The sequence below is a fragment of the Dreissena polymorpha genome, chromosome 3 (genome assembly GCF_020536995.1).
Source record: "Dreissena polymorpha isolate Duluth1 chromosome 3, UMN_Dpol_1.0, whole genome shotgun sequence".
Taxonomy (NCBI): Eukaryota; Metazoa; Mollusca; class Bivalvia; order Myida; family Dreissenidae; genus Dreissena; species Dreissena polymorpha.
This window is the reverse complement of record NC_068357.1, coordinates 82,089,787-82,112,063: the sequence shown is the minus strand read 5'-3', so window position 1 is coordinate 82,112,063 and position 22,277 is coordinate 82,089,787. Positions and strand designations below refer to the sequence as shown.

The 22,277-nt window shown below is 36.2% G+C and overlaps 1 protein-coding gene across 1 annotated transcript; it reads right to left on the bottom strand.

Moving 5' to 3' along the window:
- Positions 1-4,167: 4,167 nt before the first annotated feature.
- Positions 4,168-7,203, bottom strand: LOC127874993 (uncharacterized). The gene is made up of 2 exons (XM_052419719.1): positions 6,690-7,203; positions 4,168-4,499 (listed from the first exon to the last, which is right to left on the bottom strand). Exons 1-2 carry the CDS (start codon positions 7,150-7,152, stop codon positions 4,255-4,257), a joined length of 708 nt encoding a protein of 235 aa, XP_052275679.1. The 5' UTR covers positions 7,153-7,203; the 3' UTR covers positions 4,168-4,254.
- Between the last annotated feature and the right edge of the window lie 15,074 nt (positions 7,204-22,277).

Below are 22,277 nucleotides of genomic sequence, written 5' to 3'. Positions count from 1 at the left end.
TTTCCAAAATTAGGGATTTCAAGTATATTTATTTCTATATTTAGAATATTTCATAAAGACATTCCTTTAAGCAAACAGCGCAGACCCAGATGAGACGCCGCATTATGCGGCGTCTCATCTGGGTCTACGCTGTTTGCAATGTCCTTTTTTCAGGACGCTAGGCATGAATGGGTTAAGATACATGCAAACGAACAGTGGTATAATTGTAGTTCTACATGGAGTAATATGCATCGAATGCCATTATTCAATTACAATATTCAACATTCCAGTCGCTGTGGTGTAGTGGATATGGTGTCCGACTAGCGATCGGGAGGTCGCGGGTTCGTTCCCAATTGTGGGAGCGTTCTTACGATTTCACCCATAGACACAAGTACTGGTTCAAGTCCCAAGAAACGGACTCGAGAGCGTTTCAAATAAGCCTTAGGCCTTCTATGCACTCGAGCTAACATAAATAGGTTTAAACGAATTGCAATACATTAGTATACACAAGTATACATTATTTTCTTTAGACATAACATTTAATCTTAATGATTTATGTGTACTGAGATTATATCACGGAATGTATATAGTAATGTGTTTCAACACATTTAACCTATAGCATCCATCAGTGTCATTGATGTTCGTGTATATGATGTTTTATATCGGACACTGTCGGCACTGTGTGGTTTCCGGTTGGCAATCTGTCCAAGTCACGTGTCATGTTCAGGAATCGATTGTGCTACTAACCACAAAATAGTTGAAAAGTGTACGGCTCGGTGTGTGGTAAATGTAGTGTTCGCAGAAAAAAAAGTATCTTGTAAAATACAAGCAAACGGATTCATTGAAACTGTGCACTGACGTGCATACTGTTGGTCAAAACACATCTTGCAACTAGTAAAAAAATCCAGGAAAATGAAAATCCGGTCATAGAGATATCATAATAAATATCAGTGTATCGAACACTCGTTTACATAGAATTGTTTCGACCATCTGGATAATTAACAATCGATATTGCAAAATTATCAATCAAATTCGGTATAAATGTATTATTTTTCCTGGCTAGCAATTATCGTTGATGCTATTATTAAAAAGTTGTAAGTAAATGATAAATGTTGTTTGCTATAGCTGACGTCTTCACAAATAATAGGAAAGGTAGATCGGTCAAGCGGAATAAGAGGGGCGATAACGGCGTATACCGCAACCAATTAAAACTTGCTTAAGTTCGCCCTTTCTCAATCACTCTTCCTTATTTGAATGAAAAAATCGCTTTCGGCTCAACATCGTTGATATAATGACCTTTCCGTATTTAAACATAAAACACTACGCGAGAATGTGCGCAGTACATGCGATGACCTGGTTATTTAAAGCGTTCCCTTTTTAACTGTTATCATTGGCTGAAAAGTCCGCCCCTCCCAAGCCCACATTCTGAAACAACGCTTCGCTCAACTTTTTTCGCCACGCTTTACGTAACAGTTCTTACTGACACGAATAACAGTTATTTCCGACGGCAATAAGCCGTTCTATGCGGAAATCTTGTTGTCCAACTCTCGATTTTCTTTCGTTATTTTCTTTAAAACCACACACTTTACATTGAAATGAAATTCATGTTAATTAATACAAATAGATGCAATTTTGAAAGTGTGCAAAGGTGTCATTAAATCTATAGCACAGTTAGCAAGTAATTTATTAGTTTTTAAACTATACAGCTTTTTAAACCAAAAGTAGGATTTCTATACGTATATTATATGCATTTCAACAAATGCGATTATGTTTTAGTTTTAAAGCATACAGAAACGGATTTCTACCTTATAACCAACATATATATTCTTATTGGCATAGATAAAATATGTTTCTTATTTATACTTAAATTAACTATGCCAAATAAGTTTGGTGGCTTTAAAATAACATGAAGCTAATATGATGGATTACAGGAAACATAAAAACCCTACACACTGGAGTTAACAAAAGTGAAAAGTCGGCACAAAAATAAGTGGAGTTGGATAAGTGGAAAATAACTTTCTACACATAATGCAGGGCTCGACATTAACGGTAGTCCGACTGTCCGGGACAACCAAATTGTTAGTCCGGACAAGTAAATAAAGAATTTGCTAGTCCGACGGGACAAGTGGTCATTATACTTTAATTACTTAGAAACAATCCGTTATTTCTGTGGGGTTACCACAAAACTTTTTCGATTATATTTTGCTTATGTTTAAACGACAAAGCGGGAGATATTCCGATAGTTCCATCAGCGTTTTTCCTCACCACTTTGGGACTGGCGCCGGTACCGGTCAAATTGGGTAAATTAGCGTCGTTTTCATCAAAATTGGGAAATTTATTGATTATGCTCAAAACTTAATCATATACTAAACTTAAATATTGTTATTGAAATGGATTATTTGTGTTCGGTGTGCTCCGAAACTTGCAATGCCCACCGCATCTACTGCGAGGTAAGGCTTAGTGATATATTTATGTACATGTACAAACGTCAGCGTAAATTCCAAAGAAGTTTTCTTTTTTGTTCACAATATGACATTGTTTAAGTGTGTGCTTTTTATGGGGGAAAGGGTCAAAAATGATAAAGCTGAATTACTTTTTGTCTCAATAACTTTCCAAGAATGAAATGATTGTGCAACGCATGACTTACAAAAAAGTCCAAAATGCAGCCACAGTGAGTCACAGGCTCTTGACAACCAGTGATTGTCGGGCTTGTAACCGCAAATGTCAGACAACGAAGGATTTATGTGGCAATTTTATAATCTTGTCCAGGATACATGTTCTACAGCAGTACTTAACTGGTTCAAATAAATTAACACGACGCATTAAAACTTCAGTCAGATCCCATAACATCATGTTTAAAATGAAATTTGATTGATATGAGCATTACTGATAGGCTGTTTACAATTAAATACATTTAAAGATAATGATGATGAACGATGTAATGACAAAGTATTTTGTTGATAGTAAACAAAGTGTTGGACAAACAACAATTGTGAAAGTGCAAATCATGTCTTAAAAAATGCAACACAGTGGCGACAACAAGATTTATCAAGATTTATTAATACGCTGTACAACCTCGTCAAATGTGAACAGGAGGAACGAGTAATAGCCATGCGCGACACAGGAATTTGCTCGTCTATTTCCATTACTCATATCGTAAGACATTCACAAATATTTTACAATTAAACCATTTCTTGATGGATTTGAATGAAATCTGAAATGTAAACATAAAAAAACGTTTCGTTTATGAAAACGCAAATGTTGTTTGTATTATAAATTGGAAACGTCACACTTTCTTACGCATAATAAATCTTTCAAAATACGGACAGGATGTGATGACGTTGATATCGACCGCAATTTATATATACATTTTTTTAGCAAGATCTTTCGCTGTGTCTATATTTCGATTCAGGATGTTGGGAGTGAATTGTAAAACTACACCTTGTTGTTTGTATTATAAATTGAAAAAGTCAAACTTGCTTACGCATAATAAATCTTTCAAAATACGGACAGGATGTGATGACGTTGATATCGACCGCAATTTGTATATTTAGAAACGACATGTGTTTATTTCGTTTATATACACATATCTGAAAGTGACATCGGGTACGTTGTTATTTTCGTATGGTATTGGTCACACGTTGCGAAAATGTAACGCATGTTTACTAAAGAAGACTTAAAGTTGCTAAACTGTAAATGCATAAATAATAAGACATGTGCGCATACAGCAAAAACAAAACACACACACTGAATAACGATGATTTAATCGTATTCATAAAATTTATACAAAATCAATGTTCATTTCTTTCAAAAAATGTTGATTCATGGTTGTTTATTGGTCAACACGCAGCGATTTGGAGTTCTGATATTTCAAGTTATATTTATACTTACATTTTGTTAAAATGTAATTTTGCGTATAATTGACTTTTTGTATATATTATGGCTTTTATAATAGTGATTGAATGAAACGCTTGATGTAATTGTTTCGACCGGATTAGACCTAATATCGTATAATTAAAAGTTGTTGTCAAAATGATGTTACCTGTTAACAGTACACAAAGCGTGTCTATATGGTTTTCTATTCGACCACATCAAAGACGATAATTTTATAATCGTTACACAGTTAGTAACTGATGGTGTATGGGGTATACACTCTCAACACTTATATTCCATACTCGAGCTTCGCTCTCGTATTGTATGAAATTGCTGAGGGTGTATATTCCATACACCATCAGTTACTAACAGTATAACAATACCCCCATGTTAAACACTATATCACGATGAAATAAATTGGGCCAGCCTTTCGGTTGGGACTGGCAGCAAGACATGGCTGTTATAATGAAGCTGGTGGAATGACTGATAGTGCCTCCACGCATTCTTATAGGAAGTAAAAGTTGATGGTGCTAAGGACTTATTTAGTAATGAGAGCACACTACAATTTAGTGGATTGAAATCAGATCTTCCGGTATGAGTGTTGGCTCTCTGTCCTTTTCGGGCGCTGGCGTGAGGAACTTGGCTACCTGTAGACGAGAAAGCAAGCCCGGTAAAACATTATTTACCCTGGGACGTGTTCAGATTTAAACAAAATATTATTCTTCATACAAGAAAGTACTATTCTTCTAACAAGAGACATCACTGTTGGGGCACGCGATGTTTGCTTATTTATTATATGTTTGACAGCTGAATTGTCTGTATGAAGTATGATGCACTTGTTTCGAAGGATGGGACCCCATATTTCTAAGGCCAAAACAATTGGAAATAACTCTTTAAAAGTAATTCCCTCTGATTGCAAGTTAAATGGCCATGAGCCGTAAAACCAATGCTGTGCATAAATTGCTCCAAAACCCAAAGAACCTGCTGCATCAGTATGGAAATGTAACGCAGGAGAATCGATCCAGCGTTTTTTCGAAAGTAACGTTTTACCATTGAAGTATTCAGCAAATAATTTCCATGCTGCAATATCACGCCTATTTTCCTTAGAGAGAGTGATAAAGTGGTTTGGGTTGATAGATTTCTTTTTCAGATCAGTGAGTCTGCGCAGGAAACTACGACCTGGAAGTACAACTTGACAACAGAAGTTAAGGTAACCAAGCAAGGATTGCAGTTTTTTCAAGGTTATAGTACGTTTGACCAAATGAAGGAGGCTTCTAAGTTTATCTAATTTTTCTTGGGGAAGTCTAGCTTCCATTAAGTTACTATCCAATTCCAAACCCATGAATGTAATCACAGTTCGAGCAGACTCGGTTTTCTCTAATTTAATAGGAATGCCTACTTCAGCACAAGAAGACAAGAATTTAGATAAGTTTTGTTGGCAAATATGTGAATTTTGGGGGGCCTAGGATTAGGAAATCATCTAATATGTGTACCATATGGTCAATGCCCAAATATGTGTTACACACAAAGTGAATGGCTGAACTAAAACGCTCAAAGATGGCTGGCGCAGATGAACTACCCATAGTTAAACACGTGTCGTAATAGTATTTACCCTGAAATTTAAATCCTAACAAATTAAAATCATCAGGATTCACTGGTATTATTCGAAAGGCTGAGTCAATGTCAGTCTTCGCCATTAATGACCCACGACCTAATTGTAAAACCTTTTGTACGGCATCATCGAAAGATGCATATTTAACAGATGCCAAATTTCTGTCAATAAATGTGTTGACTGAATTTCCGTCAGGATAACTGAGGTTCTGAATCAGTCTGTACTGACCAGGTTCTTTTTTAGGGACCAGACCGATTGGACTCAAACGAAGATTTTGTAAGGGTCGATCTATGAAAGGACCTTTTATTCTATTGCTATCAATTTCCTTTTGTAATTTTGAAGAAACTAGTGATGAGTTGTTTTTGCATGATTTTAGGTTCGGACATATTGAGTTCATTTGAGGGCCTGTGTAGCCCAATTTGAAACCAGTTGTAAACCCTTGTATTATGTACTGTGCCAGTGGGTAACCTTGAAGATACGGGGCTAACTTATCAATTTTAACTGGTGTTACCAGATTTTGTTTGACTGTTGGGTTTAGGGGTGTGGTTAGGGGGGTTCTTGAAGGAGGAGTTTTTGACTGACGTGCCACAGTTAAAGGCTGTGTGTGGTCCACGACAGTACCCACAGACATGTGGCAAGAGCAATTTGTGAGATCTACATCCCGAAAGCTTGTTGAAATGCCAACAGGTGTTCTCAAGGAACCTCTTTGTTCCGGTTGCTTTTCTATCATTGCCTGTGCGTGAGGAACGAAAGGGCTGGGTAGAAACATGGTTTGATGGAAAAGTAACTGCCATCAACCAGAACTCGGTATGTAGTCTATCCCAGGGCAGGGGGGATGTTTCACGAGCCTTACGAAATTGATTATCGTAAAAAGCAAAAGAGAGGCCTGGCTTGCGATGAGCGATGCCCCGTACAATTTCCATGTATTTCATCAGCTGAGGGGCTTGCAGAGGGAATTTATGAGTGTACACCGCTGTGTACCGAATGAAAGCCGATCACCACATTTCAATTGAAAGGATTTTCTTAGTTTTAACCGAAGGTTGGATAGAGATGTGTGAGTCCTTTGATACTTGCAGAGAGAGGGAGTCCGAATCAGAAGCAAATGGGGAAGAAAGTAGTAAGGACATGTCAACAAACTTATTTGCCCATATTGATTTTTTCAAAGGGGCCTTAATTTGATCTAAAATGGAAGTGCTTATCGGTTCGACATATGGTGTGCCAATACCTGTAATCAAGTTAGTATGGATAATGTCTGGATCCATCGACTCGGGCTCCGTGTCAAAATCGGAATCGTCGACCAAAAGAGGCCTCGGTGACTGAGTAGAGGGAATGTTGACCGTTGTCACCTTGGAACGCACTAACATTAAGCTCCTTTCTGAAGCGGTTGTGGCATCGTCAGATTCGTCGCCCGAACTCTCGTGAACAAAGGACACAACATTCCCTGTTGACACTGTGTGTCTATGCAGTCTATTGATTCCAGAGGAACTAGCTCTCACTCCAGGATAAACTGCGGGCGTCGCCGGGACAGCTGTCTCAGTAGACTGGGTGTCTTGGTGCGCCAACTGTAAGGCGGGAGAAACCAGCGTACGCGGCGTTGGTGATGGTTTCGCTTGTTTAGCTGGCGAAGGGGATACCTCGCAGCAAGAGCAGCTAGACGCTGTTGCCGGCTTCCGTTTGTTCAGAGGCATCTGGAAGTTAATTGAAATTGCATTAATAAACTGAAGTGATACCAAGTAAGGCATGCCTGTGGTGTGCACCGCAAGACACTGAAGGCCTTACTATTTATGATAGGGTGTTACTGCATGGCAGCTCCCCTAACTAAGATACTGACATAGAAAAAGGGGAAATATGCACCATAGCTCCCTTAAATACCATTGCAAACAAATTGGGATAACTGCACCGCAGGTCCCATAAATAATAGCCATTGGCAAACAAATTGGTATTCTGCACCGCAGGATCCATAAATAATAGCCACTGGCAAACAAATGGGGATATCTGCACCGCAAGTCCCCTAAATGATAACCGCAAGCAAACATATTTGGGTAACTGCACTGCAGGTCCCATAAATAATAGCCACCGGCAAACAAATGGGGATAACTGCACCGCAGGTCCCCTAGCTGATAGCCGCAAGCAAACAATAGGGGTAACTGCATCGCAGGTCCCGTAAATAATAGCCACCGGCAAACAAATGGGGATATCTGCACCGCAGGTCCCCGTAATGATAGCCATATGCAAACAAATTGGGGTATCTGCACCGCAGCTCCCATAAATAATAGCCACTGGCAAACAAAACGGAATATCTGCACCGCAGGTCCCGTAAATGATAGCCATAAGCAAACAAATTAGGGTAACTGCACAGCAGGTCCCATAAATAATAGCCATTGGCAAACAAAACGGAATATCTGCACCGCAGGTCCCGACAATGATAGCCATAAACAAACAAATTTGGATTACTAAACCATAGTTCCCAGGAATAAAAGCCACTTGCAAACAAAAGGGAATAACTGCCCCTACGCCCTTAAATCAATTTAATAGACAAAGACGCCCAAATTAATACGCAGTGACAAACAACGATGATAAACAAGGGTCAATCCGTCACCTTAAAACGACAGGCAAATAATACTTAGCTTCTATTTGAGAGATTGACGGTGAGCAGCTATAATAGCTGCCCGGATATTCGACAGTAGCTTGAATTGCCCGTCATCAGAAAGGTGGCAGCCATCTGACGCAAAATTCTTGTTCTTCGTTTCCGGAGACCAGAATCCCTTCATCCTCCATAGAAAAGCCCTGTTGGGAAAGCGGGACTTAAGTGTTGTGTCCAATGATGCATTTAACTTATCCACTCTGGCATTGAACCAATGCAAATCCACTGGGAACCTAGTCCTGATTTTAGGTTCGCAACGATGAAGTACTTGGCAAACAATGACCTTTGCAACCTTAATGTTTGATATCGCTTCATACACAATGCCACAAATTTGTTCTTCGATGGATTCCACCGGAACGTCCTCGTACAAATCGTTAGTACCCACCAGCAGGACCAAAATCTCTGGAGAATAATCAGCAACGAAATCCATTTTCCCGATTAATGACCTAGCTCGAGCTCCTGGAAAACCGCTGAACTGCACCATTGTCCCAAGTTGTAGGCCCAGACGGTAATTAAGTTCATCTTTATGCCGAATGAAATCTTTCCAACGTGAAACAAACGAATGTCCAAACAATTGCGCCTTTATGGGCGCCGCCATCTTGATATTCCGAACAAAGGAATTCGCACGATACACTAAAATGCTTCCAAAGTTAGGCTGCCACCGATCATAAACCAACGCAAGCAAGTGAAGCGTTGTTATTAAACAAACGATAACATAAACGATATACCTCGAGTATTTCCACACAAACACACTCACAAAAAAAAATTCTTTGTTTTAATATATATATAATTGTATTAGGCGGAGGCGGAATGGAGGTACGATAATTTTTCTAGCAACTTTCTGCTTACAGCGTTCTCTAAGACTGAGAGAAGGGCGCTTTGCTTTGTCTGCGAAAGGACGCTAAGCGCGTGGTCACGTGACTCGGACCCCGGCGCCCGATTGGCTGAACGCTATGCAACATTAGGCAACCTATTGGCACAATTCCAATCCGCCCCGCGTCTTTACATAACTTAGAACCAAGCTCGATTCATAAAACCTTTTATGTGTGCATAAAATTTCATAAAAGACTCGTGCTTTTTGTTTTCTAAGCCTCGCATGATAAACCTAATCTATAATCAACACTAACCTATTATTCTCTATAAATCACGTATTGTGTATAAGGATGATAATGGTTAGCTCCGTGTCCAGCGAGGTTATGGATGTTCGTCCTACTAGCGTGCGTTTGAGCGTTCGATAGTTGTTGTTTGTTGTTATTCATGTTGTTGCATAATTAAAACAGCAAAGCCACTGGAACCCGTAGGTAAAATTATATTGAACAATTACAGAACAGTCATTTTGTGGTCGTCTGACAACATTGTCCAAATGTTACTGATCTGTTACATTAAATCGAAACGCGCAAGTTCTTTATCAACATCGTGAGTTCTACTCCCAGTTTGCATCAGTATTTTATGTGTTTGCGTGTTTTTGTTATTTTATATATCTAGTTTATTATTCCAAAGCTTCATTAGATCGAATCTACTACTTATGTCTTTAATATTATCACAATAAAATGGGTAGAGTACTTCAGGTATGTGTTGTTGTTTTATTAGAACATACTTTCTTATTGTTTCTTGCTGTCTAGCATTACCGAAAGCTGAAGATAGAGCACAGACGTTGCATGTAAAAAGTGGTCCTATTTTAAATAAACAGTATTTAGTCAAATGTTTACTACAATGGTGTACCCATAAGTTCACGAAGTAAGATACTCGAAAGTTCAAATTTCATCAAGATAATAACAAAACAACGTCTACTTGAGTAAAATGTAACATTTCAGAAATGTATCATGACGTTTAACACGCATTGTCATGACGTTTCACACGCATTGTGCCTTACCATTATTCACATGTATTTTTGCGAACTGTTTTGATACACATTGACGGGTTCCATACTTGCTCAGTAAGTGACATCGTTTCGAAGTGTTTTCCTTAAAGTATGCTTATTTTCCATTATACAAATTCGTCAATACATTTAGTGTTTTAGTCCTCACTGAGCAAAGAAAAATGGACTTTTTTTTTATTTTGAATTTTTAAATGTTTTTGAGCAAACGCATTTTTCGCCAATATATTATTATGTAAGCATGTAAATTATTATATCTAAGTCAACCATATACAATTTATCAACAAAATACTCGATTTTTTGTCATAACGTTCTTGAAATGACTCGATTTCCTCGATATCGTTTTACTGGCCATTGGTATTGCACAACAGTTCTTTCTGCAAACCAAAGCGCGTTCGTCGTTCACATATTGTTTCGTCATGCATCAATTTTAGTCTCATAGGAATAATGCAACTCAAAAAACATTTTTAGGAAACAAATTCTTGATTTGTTTTTACATGTCGCCATTGAACTAAACAATACCGGTATTTTTATGCGCTCGTTATGAAAGACGGGCCGTATTATGGGAACATCTGCAGCGAGCGGGCGTTTAAGTTCGGGCGGGCGAGCGATTTTGTTCGGGCGGGCGAGCGTTTTAGTTCGGGTCGGTGGGCGAGAGATCGAGGTCAATATCACAGACAAAAGATTCAAATCAGAACACAACATATCGTCACATTATTCGCGCAATGAAATGCCGTTTTCCTTTTATACACGTGGCGTCATATGTTATGTTTTGTTGTAACGTATATCTCAAAAAGGCTCACTTAATGTAACAAAAAGTTTATCCACCGTGAAAGCAAGTTCGGAAGGCCATATCGCATTGATATGCAGGGCCAATATGACCTACAAGCTCTTCTTTCCCGGTGAATAATCTCTAATTAAAACTGATATCACCAACTCATACTTGTCCTCAGGTAGATATTGTACAAACACTATGCCTACATATGTACGTCTGTATCTGACAACAAATCATGAATGGCTTAGACTCTTTTATGGATACCAAATTCTCCCATGTCATACACAATACACATCTTTAGAACAATAATTGCAAATTAACAACATTGACATGTAATTTTAATTTCCATGTTCATATAACTGCTGCATGTTTTAAGGATTGCATTCCATTTGTGTTACGTAAATGCGATTATGAACGCAATAATCAAACTGACAATACTACACTGCGCTTCATTGGTACAATCGCCACACGAAAAATGCCATTAATGTCTTATAGGCGCTTTTTTTCCTTTCTGTGGGGTATATTTTTATATTATCTTTTGTGTGTGCGTGTGGGCGACCAGAAACATGTGGCCGAAACCATCCACCATGTGCAATGGATGACGTATCATCCACGTAATTAATCAACATGCAGTGTAATGTACTGCAGTTGCATGCAGCTTCATGGAATTGAATTATCGTACAAATTATTATACATAAAAATATCAATGACGCGTCAGCATCAACGATAAATAGCGTAAAAATATATATAATACCATTGGTAATAAGGAATTGCATTCATATGATTAGGAATACATAACCTCTCCTGATAAAAATAATTTTGCAATGTTAATATTAAACGAGGCATAGGGAAGTATATGAACCGTAGGATTTTCAAATAAATCGTTTTATATATTTACCACTTGATAAATATAACAAATATCATGTGGATAATGTAGAGGCGAATAAGCCTTCCTTAGTATCGTACGGTATGAGTCGATGTTTAACGAATATTCGATAAACAACCTTTGTTGTTTTTACATCCGTGTTTTAAACACCTTTATCACTAAACTACACGTTGAACAATTCTATTTATAGATATTTGTAATCTGATCGAAAACTACGAAACAGTCAGTGAATTGGCAAGTTGTGACATTTGATTTAACAGCTATTTGATTTAACGGTTTAATAATAACATACAGTGATTTCAGAGCATACATATGTCGGCTTGCACCTTGTTTGAAGGTATGTTTGGATGTTAATAGCATTTCATTTTAAACAACATCTTAATTAATATGTTACTGTTAAATCGCAAATGCTCTGTAACACAAGTCGCTTAACTCTCGTGTGTCAATATGAGGTTTGTTATATTCATGTTTCCTAACTTATGTATTCATTGTTAAACCGATGCTTTTAATCGTTTTTTTTCACAGCATTGTGACATAACGACAAATGCTTATCGTTTATTCCTATAGCATATTGATTATTCGTATGATAGAAATTTAAGTACAGATAGATTTAATAATAGGGAAATATTTTAATAATATGTTTGAGTAATTGATTAGTAACTGTTATAATTACTAATATGTAAGAAAATGTTAAAAGGTTATTTACATCAATATTTCTATCTTATACGTAAGCAGAAGTTAAGGCATTCACAGGCAAACACAACATAAAGTTTTATGTCACACCGAGTAATGAGGTTTTAGAGTATTCTATATGCATGTTACTCCTATAAATATGAGGTCGATTTACATCGACCTCATATCGTTTAACGTTATTTTGCAATAGCATCGTTCCGACATGAATTCATGTCGGAAGCTTTAACGGCATCAAATTCATATAACAGCACAGAATAATCATGCAATAAATTATTAAACATAAAATATAAACATTATTTTACTAATTGCATTAGAAAAATGTTTATACAAACTTACAAGTAATGATAGTCCAGACCTTAAAACACTACCACTGTTCAAATTCCATATTGTTGCCATATAGCACTGTGTAAATTGAAAGTTGCATAATGTTACCTCATTGGTCGGTTATAAATACATTGTTTCTCTATATATAGTATTCGATTTAGACGAAAATAATAATTTACGTGGAATGTCATATTAGTTTTCCATTAAAACTTTGATCTTGCCGTGTGTGTTTATGGACGTTATTAATTATGTTATACTTATTTTTGTATTTCATTAAGAATTAGAACGTGTAGCCCTTTTTGTTAACTGTTTTTAGCAAACGATTCGCGGCTAAATAAGACACGGAAAATGGTTAAAGCGACACTTTCATTTAAAGGTTTAATGTGAACAATATTAAATGAAGCCTTTTTTGGTATTAATATATTTTATTGACATGTTAAATTCGATACTTGAAAAGGTGTTTAGTCTTTAAAAAGATGTCGCTGATATTGTTAATTTCAATAACTGTTAATATGCTTAATGTTGTATAAGAAATTGAATAGTTTCACTGAGTTGTATTCCCGCCTAAAATCCGATATCGTAAAACGCGCAACGGTTAAGAATAAGGTCTGAATAAGTTTAGGTATTCAAATCCGAATATCTGCAGCTGTGCCAGCTGGGAAGCCCCGTTTTAGCTTTAACAACCGCAAGCGAAACAACATACTTTTTTAAGTCTTGCACTAAGACTCCATGATCACAAGTATAGGTCCCTGCTGTGGCGTATGACACCATAGTGCTATTTAGTATTGGTCGGCACAGTATCTGATCATAAAGAGATAATTGGTTTGTGCTGAACACAGGGGCAATAAAACCACAGATCTACCGATAAACAAGATTATTGAGATATCTTTTATTGAACACCGCGATAAAAATGCTCAAACCACGGACTCTAGATTACACGGATAAGAAACATGGCAACATTCTCAGAATCATCACTGCTATATGTGTAATCACCTAACAATTCGTCTAAAAATAATTTATATATTTGAGTTGAAGACGATGAACTGTTGTATAAGTCTGAATAAACTATCTGTCTGCCTGTCTAAATCTAAGCCGTCATCGTCCCAGTGAAAAAAAATATGATTTTGAATAGTTGGACATGATGCCCTGATGTCAAAATACGAAATGCGTAACACCGACCGTGATATTCAAGAATCTTTAATAAATTGATAATTTAAGGTAAATAACATTTCATATAATTATACATAAGTCCCTCGTTGATAATTAACAGCAAATGATGAATGTTTTTGACACCCATTTTATTTCAAGTATGCATGCAAAGCCGAATAAAATCGAGAGGATCCGCTATAAAAGCTGTTTCATCATAAAGTTATCACCCTTTCTGTGTTATAAACAAGAGCTGAAATCGTTAATTTGTTAAGATTTATTTCTAATAAGCTTTATTGATATGTTTCGTGAACAAAATACCACAATATATTCCATCAAAAATATAATAATCATGGCAAAGGAAATTCAATGGCCGGTTTCTAAACAAAAGCATAATCGCCAAGATCGTAGCAACAGTTCAGTGCGTTAGGAACGCGCGCTACTTTCTTCCGCCTTCATTCCTTAATTACTTTCGTTTTTTTAAATAATTTTTTTCTATCGTATACAGAATTCTATTCTCCTAAGCAAGATGTAATTTTTAAAACTGAACTCCAAATATAAACGCTACAAATTGGTATTAAGTACGAACATGTCAAACTCCAATACGGTATGATATTTGCAAAAGTTAAAGTTATAACTCGCCGGGCTGTCGAAATCAGAAGAAACACTTAATATATGTTTATATATCTGTTTACTACGGAACGTAAGCTTTCTAATGATATATAATTTGTCAAAATCGGCCGAGAAATGAAACTATAATTCAACAAAAGACGTGAGTGGGTACATCAAAATGTATAACCTCGGCGCTTCGCTTTACGCTAATTGTACAAGATCGATAGCCACAACACGGTAAAACGCGCGGTGGTAAAACATAAAATGTGTATTTCTTGTGTTTATCTCGCTATAAATCCATTAATAGCAACGGGAGTATACTAAAACGTATATTTTTTGAAAGAGGAATTAATAAGCAACAAGATAACGTATAAACCAATAAAATCGAATGAATAGTTTTTGCATAAGATTGAATTTACTACAGTAAGGGTCAAATACTCGAATCATCTCCTATCAATATACACTCCGTGATACAACTGGTAGTTTTAACACACACATATAGGTTTCATTTAATTAAAAAGTACAGAAAGCTAAAAAGTGATGTGGTTTGTTGTACAACAACAATTGGTTATGTGTAACCTATTCAAAAAATAATTTCGTTCAAGATAATTCAATGTAATTCTATAAACGACAAACACACTTCGTGTGTTGTGTATGTTTATTTTTAAAAATGTACATAAGTGGTTTAAAAGCACAATTTTTACACATTTAAGAGGTAATCGCTCACATTTATGTCTAATTAATGATAATTTTATGCATTAGCAAAGATTTAACGAGAAAAACTGAAGTTTAAGTTGAACTCAATTTGCTATAGGAAAACGACGGTAGCCGTTTAAACGTAAGCGGGGTAGCTTACGTCTAATTATTTGGACTATATGCATGTAAGAACTCGAACAGTTTGTGCTATCAATTCCTAAGGTGCAATGTAACCAATCCGTAAGTAAATTTTATGTAAATTGATCTTGGGATAAAATGCAGTGTTTTAGTTAGTAGTGAACGGTCTGCGGTTAGAGTTGTCACGTTTTCTTGACGTGGCGGCCATGTTGGCCACCGCGCTGTAAAATTGTATTACATGAACAAGCAAGCGTTGTGTTAGAAATTATTCAACCGAAATAAATCTCGATAAAAGCATAAATGAACTCTGGTTGTTACTCTGCGTTCTCCACAAACAATACGTAATTACGCTACAGCATGTTACCCAAATTAAAGATAAGGTCAGCATAAATGGACGTATTACTATCGCACTGTCTATGTTTAGAAATACAGATGTGCAAAAGTGTTTGTAAACCTATTGGTAATGTGCAATCGTTAACATGCCGAATACCGAATGCGGTTTGCGGTTTTGATTACAAAATTGTTCACTGTAATTACTTATCAAGATCAATGTTTTGCTTCATGCACAAACTTATACTGAAACATGGCATATTGCAATCAACCATTAAGGCTGTTGAAAACTTGCACTTGTATCCGTTGACTACTTTAAATGCGGAGTAGAACGTAAAGGATCTATTGCACTTCGTGAACATTTTAAGTGATAAGACATTTACGGTGTTATAAAGATGGCGATTGTTTGTCGACCTTTGAATATTCTATTTGCACTTTTTCGGTGCATACAGTAGGACACAAGTTTTGAAAGCAATTCAACAAAAATATTGAAGCGAAAGTTTGACAGCATAAGGTTGAAATACTAGGCTTTTCTTAGAGTTTCCTTTGTATATCCCTTATGTATCCCTTCAATCACGACATGGGATTCATATTATATAACTATAATTAATAAAGTTGTATGAATATATTATTGGTACTGTATTTATTTTAAGATAATTATAACTGGACCATAAAATGTTAAAAGTTTATGGATAGTCAATACCGTTTCGCTTGATGTGTTTTGTTTTGTTGACCCTCCTTCACTGTCGATTTCAATATTTGAAATATATAGAACTTGAGCTGAGTATGACCCTGCTTACACCCAGGAGAAATTTTTAAGGTTATGTTTTTCTTAATTCACTAGATATGTGGCATCCATTGACAAAAGTTTGCAAAATTCTGTTCGGGCTTTACCGAGAAATGGCACTTTGCAACGCATACCCCTAATTTTGCTTTTTTACTCTTTTCAATTTAAAATACAGTCCACTCTCGTTATCTCGATATCGGATATCTCGATATTCTCGATATGTCGAAGTAAGCTCAATGTCCCAACTTTTTTCCTTCTTTATCTATATAAATAAACATCGCATATCTCGATTTTCGTTATGTCGAATAATTCGATATGTCGATATAAAATTTTACACCGAGTCCCGATTTTACATGTATTTACTGTGGTTTATCTCGAAGTGCGAATAACTGTCCCAGTGTCGGCAAAAGGTGAGAAAAATTTTCTTTGATACTTCACCGTCCCGCCTCGCCCGGCTGCCGCCCGATACTGTGCGGTAGGAAATTGATCTGTTGATTGCATCATTGATCACACGTGTGTAATGTCGTTAGCCATTAACACTTGAGTAAGGCCTGTAACTTTAGCTGTCACTTTAACATCACAATTAACTGCAATTAATACACAGCATGCCGAAAGGCCGACAGACTTATTGTTTTTACAAACAACATTCCAAAATGCACTGAGTTAGATTTGTGCGTATATAAACCGTCGCAAATTTACGATTGAACTTCGTATTTCAAACTACAAAATGTACATGTACAGTTCAGTATTCCGGAACGTGATTTACGCATGTTCAGATGGAAAACCGTCGTCTTGATTGGACGTCAATTGCATCATAACTTTAAATAGCAACATTACCGGATGTTCACTCAACAGTTTAGAAAAATTATAACCGCATGTGTTCATGCAATTCTGTAATACTTAAAACGTCATTATAAGCATTTAAATATGTGCCTCGTAAAAACCCGTATATATCAGGAAGAGAGTATTATGCCACACGGTGACGGCTTTAGTTAGACCACTTAGCAGGTATTTAGATGTTAAAAACAAGGTAAATTTTCGTCTCATTTTTTCTTTAAAAACGCTTAATCGGATATCTTGAACTCTCGTTATCTCGATATTTTTTCTTGTTCCCGCCGACTTCGAGATAACGAGAGTGGACTGTACTGAACTTTTTTAATTCTTTGTCAGCAATATTCTTTCTGCATAACTTGAATCCCAGCCTATTTTATACAATTAAGACACTGTGAAAGAGAAATCTACTTACATAGTTTATTTTAGCTAACACACCTTGTAAATATAAATATTCTTGTAGCACAGTTGCTTCCCTTTGTTTGCATCCCGCCATTTAAATTATTTTTATTTTTTACAAACGAAACCTGTTGTTGACTTTCTATTTATCATGCTAAGGCAAGAGGAATTAATTAACTAATTCTTTTATCAGTTGGTAAGTAGTAAAGACATATTAACGTATTTGTCTAAAATAAGTGACAATTAAGCGGAACTATGATGTGCTATCAGCAAGTAATGTTAATATACTTCTTTATTCTTTATCACGGGTTTCACTTAAGAAAAGTTTCAGTGTAGATAACAGAAAACAAATAATGAAAATAAATATATGAAAATAAATATATTTATCTTGGGATGTTGTTTCCTTTTTGTTCTAAAGTGTAATAGTAATCGGTTAATACTGGTGCCCGTTTTAAAGTGGTAAAATCCTCAAAATTATCTCTTTTCAGACACTTATCATGGTAAAGCCAATTAACCTTACAATAAAAATGAGTGATAATTGAGCGGAACAATGATGTTCTATCAGAAAGTAATGTTAATATACTTCTTTATTCTTTATCACGGCTTTCACTTAAGAAAATTGTCAGTGTAGATAACACAAAACTAATTATGAAAATAAATCTATGTGTCTAGGGATGTTTTTTTGTGGAAAATATGTATTGTTCATTTTGAAAGTACAGTTAAGGACGAAATACGCAATACGTTAACTGACAGTTAAATGTTTCCAAAACCTTAAAAATGTAGTGAACACAAGGTTAACATACATATCCTCACAACATAGACTATAACATTTGACGTGTAATCTGCCCCTAATTTGTTTAAAAACATCGAACACACAGACGATGTTGTACACCAATTTATGTCATGTTCCAAAGTGGGTGCTGATAATGATGGTGATCAAACCTCCACATCTTAATGTAGGCATATCTCATTAGATGCTCCCAGTAGCTACGTTCTGTTTCCAGTTGAAAATTACCTTTTTGTGACAAAAGATTTATCTAATGTGTTATAAAATGCGCCGAAGAATCAATACAATTAGCAGTCTGAATTTGAAAGTCTGATAAATGGATGCTTTGTAAAGTTCATGATCAAGACATGTTTGCCAGTGAAGCAAAGAAACATAATGCCTGCAAAAGAAAAATACAATATACAAGATCTGGTACGCCATAAACGTCACACGGGTTCAGATGCAAGCAGATTCGATAGCTACATTTTGTAACACTTCCATTCTGTATACATAATGCAAACTATAAAACCTATTAAATCACAGATAGTGTATGGGCTGATGAAGAGAGAAGGGCGATAGAAAAAGCCTCTGACCTTGCTGCATCTGACGAAAGACGACTTTTTTAAAGTTCGATGATACAACGCAGATATATTCTTTAATCTCGCCCGAATCATATTCTATGTCAGCAAAATGGAAACGTTTAGGTTAGGAGCACGGCGACCTCCAACAAAGGTTTTCAACTTTTGTGTGTATTTAGATCCGAGTCAAGCATGAAATTCAAGGCAAGTCGGGTTAGCAACAACGTTCAACAAAATGCAAAGTCCTTTGCCTAAGATATATGTTATGCAGCTAGCAATAGAGAGTGGTTGATGCCAAAATATACTCTCTTCGCAATGTATGTTTGTATGTATTTATTGTGACCTTGCAGTCAAGAATAACCCATGAAAGTGCAAGCACTTATTTCCAATGGGGTCCTTTTTTTGCTGAAGAGACAGCAAGCAGAAGAGACAGTATTGTGATACAAAGAATCCGGGTGCGATACCCTAGCTCTTTGCGAATAGATCCCTTGGTTCTTTTACGTGCTCAGTGTATAGAACCGATACACGCGAGAATCACCTGGGTTTCATACCAGTACATCTCTAGTTGGGTGAGAAACACTCAAAGCATTTCTAAAATTTCCAGTGCCCCGGCCAGGAATTGAACCGGGGACCTCTGGAATGGTGCACCAGTGTGTAACCACTAGACTACCGCACCACCATGACTGCCATCGTACAGGAAGTGCAGAGCTGGCTGCACTTTTGAACCGCTTTTGTCATGCATAATCATTAACACGGAAAATTGAATTTGAAAACGCCATGTGGAACGCAGCCATTTATGGAATAACAATTTTATCCAAAATCATTTCAGCTATAAATAGTTTTGTACTTTGGCTGGGATAAGTTCGATGTGAATGAATAAACACCGCCTGGTGCTTTGTGTTGCAAGATACCTCATACTCATTTGTCGCAGTCAATGATGGGCCATCTACGGTACCCAAGATCAAAGATAGAATAGTCTCACCAAAGAAGTTATATATCAGACTTTGCTATGCCAAGCCGAAAGTTTAGCCAAATTTAGTAATTCTGGCAAAAAAAATCCAGTTTGACTTCAAAACAGTGGATTTCAACACATGTATTACTGCAGGGTAATGGGCAGTTCATTTCAGAATCAGAATGTCCCATCGAGTTCCAGTTGGTTATAACAAAACTGCTTAGCAAACAAAAGCAACGTAAGGCCCGCAAATATGATTCTGTAAAAAAAAATTATTGTAAGATCACTTGATACAGATTCTGCTTCTAATTAGATATTGGTCACACATTGGACTTTCAATCCTTTTCGACAACGGAAATGACCCAATGAAAGTACTTTTGTTCAGGGTTACCTGCAATTCACTGCATTAGTGGTTGTATTACTGTGAGCGCATTTGTAAGAAGGGGGAAAGTAGGTACAGTAAACATACATACCTTATGCGTACCTTTGCCAAGTTGAGTGAAATACAGGATTGTAGCGATGACTTGTTGCAGAAATAAGGAATTTGATAGGTTATATATACCACGAAACGCCAAAGTAATTAGTTGTAAATAAGCGTCAGTTGATACGTTATGTTAGAGAAGTGAGAACAAAGGTAATACTGTTAAGTCATGCAAAACCATTGAATTTGCTCCCTCCATGCAAATTACCAAACACATAATTGGCTATGTGCCTATAAAATATGTCACTGCACGCTTGATGTTCAATAAGTAGCTGGAAACTTGGTGAAGATGGAATATTGGTTGACCTACAGTGACATTTTCCTCAGTGAGTTAGTTGACATACATATACTTTAAACACAGTTGCGAGAGAACAATACCGATAAGGATGAGGATGATAGTGATGATGATATTGAAATAGACAATTTGCTCAATAAAGTTTGTAATGATAAGTGATGTAACTCCTGTGTTGTACCTATGAAAATAGAAACGTGGCAGATAATTAGTTAGACTTTTATAAGAAAATTTAATGGAAAGTCCATAATAATGGAGTCATGTTTTTTTGCAAAAAAATGCATTGATTAGAAACACTATATGAAGAGAATTTATAAATTATATCAATCCAACATAATAAGGAGAAATTATAACAATATAAATCATAATAATAAAGCTTTAATAATAATAACCATCATTATCATCATCATAATAATACTAGTTATGGTAATGAAGAAAATCAGGTAATACATATCTACTGAGTTAATGATATTAACAATCGCTCTGCTATTTTCCCGAGAGATGTATTATTGTATTATGGTGTTATATCCCAAAATGGTGGTATCGCTGGGCGAATGGATCGCGTGCCAAACGCTGCTGTGCATATTTAACAATAACGGCGATATTGGCGTTACCATCGATGTTGATTTTCTTCTTGATATCCAGTCAGTATTCTTTTGTAGAGTTTTAATTTTCACACACTTTACTGTCGGTAATTCCACGCTGGAAATGCGGATACTTTGATAACAGATGGCACTTCGATAAAAGAGAACAACAGAAGCCACGCGTGAGAGGTAAGTTCCTCAGATTTATTTAAAGTTATATCCTTAAGATTAGTTTTTAGAAAAGGCACATGGTCGAGTTTATAAATGGTGTATCCTTTTCCATTGGGAAGAAAACAATCACGGAAGAATGGTAGATGTTCCCCCCAAAAAATAGAAAATTCGGTCGGAAAACAGCATGAACTGGATGAACAGTTAACATTTCAACAAAATACAACTACTTAGAAATATTGCAAGAAATTGTTAGATATTCCAGCATGAATAGTAATAATTGTGCTTGAAATACTGAAATTGTGATAGTATTCAATGAAATATACACGAAGATAGGGCATGTTTTAACATGCGGTATTCATGAAGTTGCAGACACTTGATTCCTGATAAAGGACACTTCGGATAACAAATTGGGCACTCTGATAGCCGAGTTTTACCTTCTACCTGAAATGCATTTATGTATATTATGGATTTTTTTACTAAACAGTACGAATCAATGTGCATAGTCAAGCGCGACACATAGTGAATCAATGCATAACTAAATAACAAACACATGTGAAATATAACCAATGACGTTGTTCGTTTTCAAATAGCACATACTATAAATATTATAATTGCACTTTGTTAATAAGATTAAAATGCTTATTTATGAAGAAATATATTTCAAGTGACGACTTGTCTACATAATGAACTAGTTTTTTAGTTGTAACTTGAGATTCAGAGAGATGAAAATACAACGGATCATGTAAATCAACATTATTGTGTTCAATTTTACTTAAAGCAGGGCTCTAAATAACGGGAGCGAATGAGTCTTTAAGAGGCAAATACACAAAAACAAACGAACAAACACATATT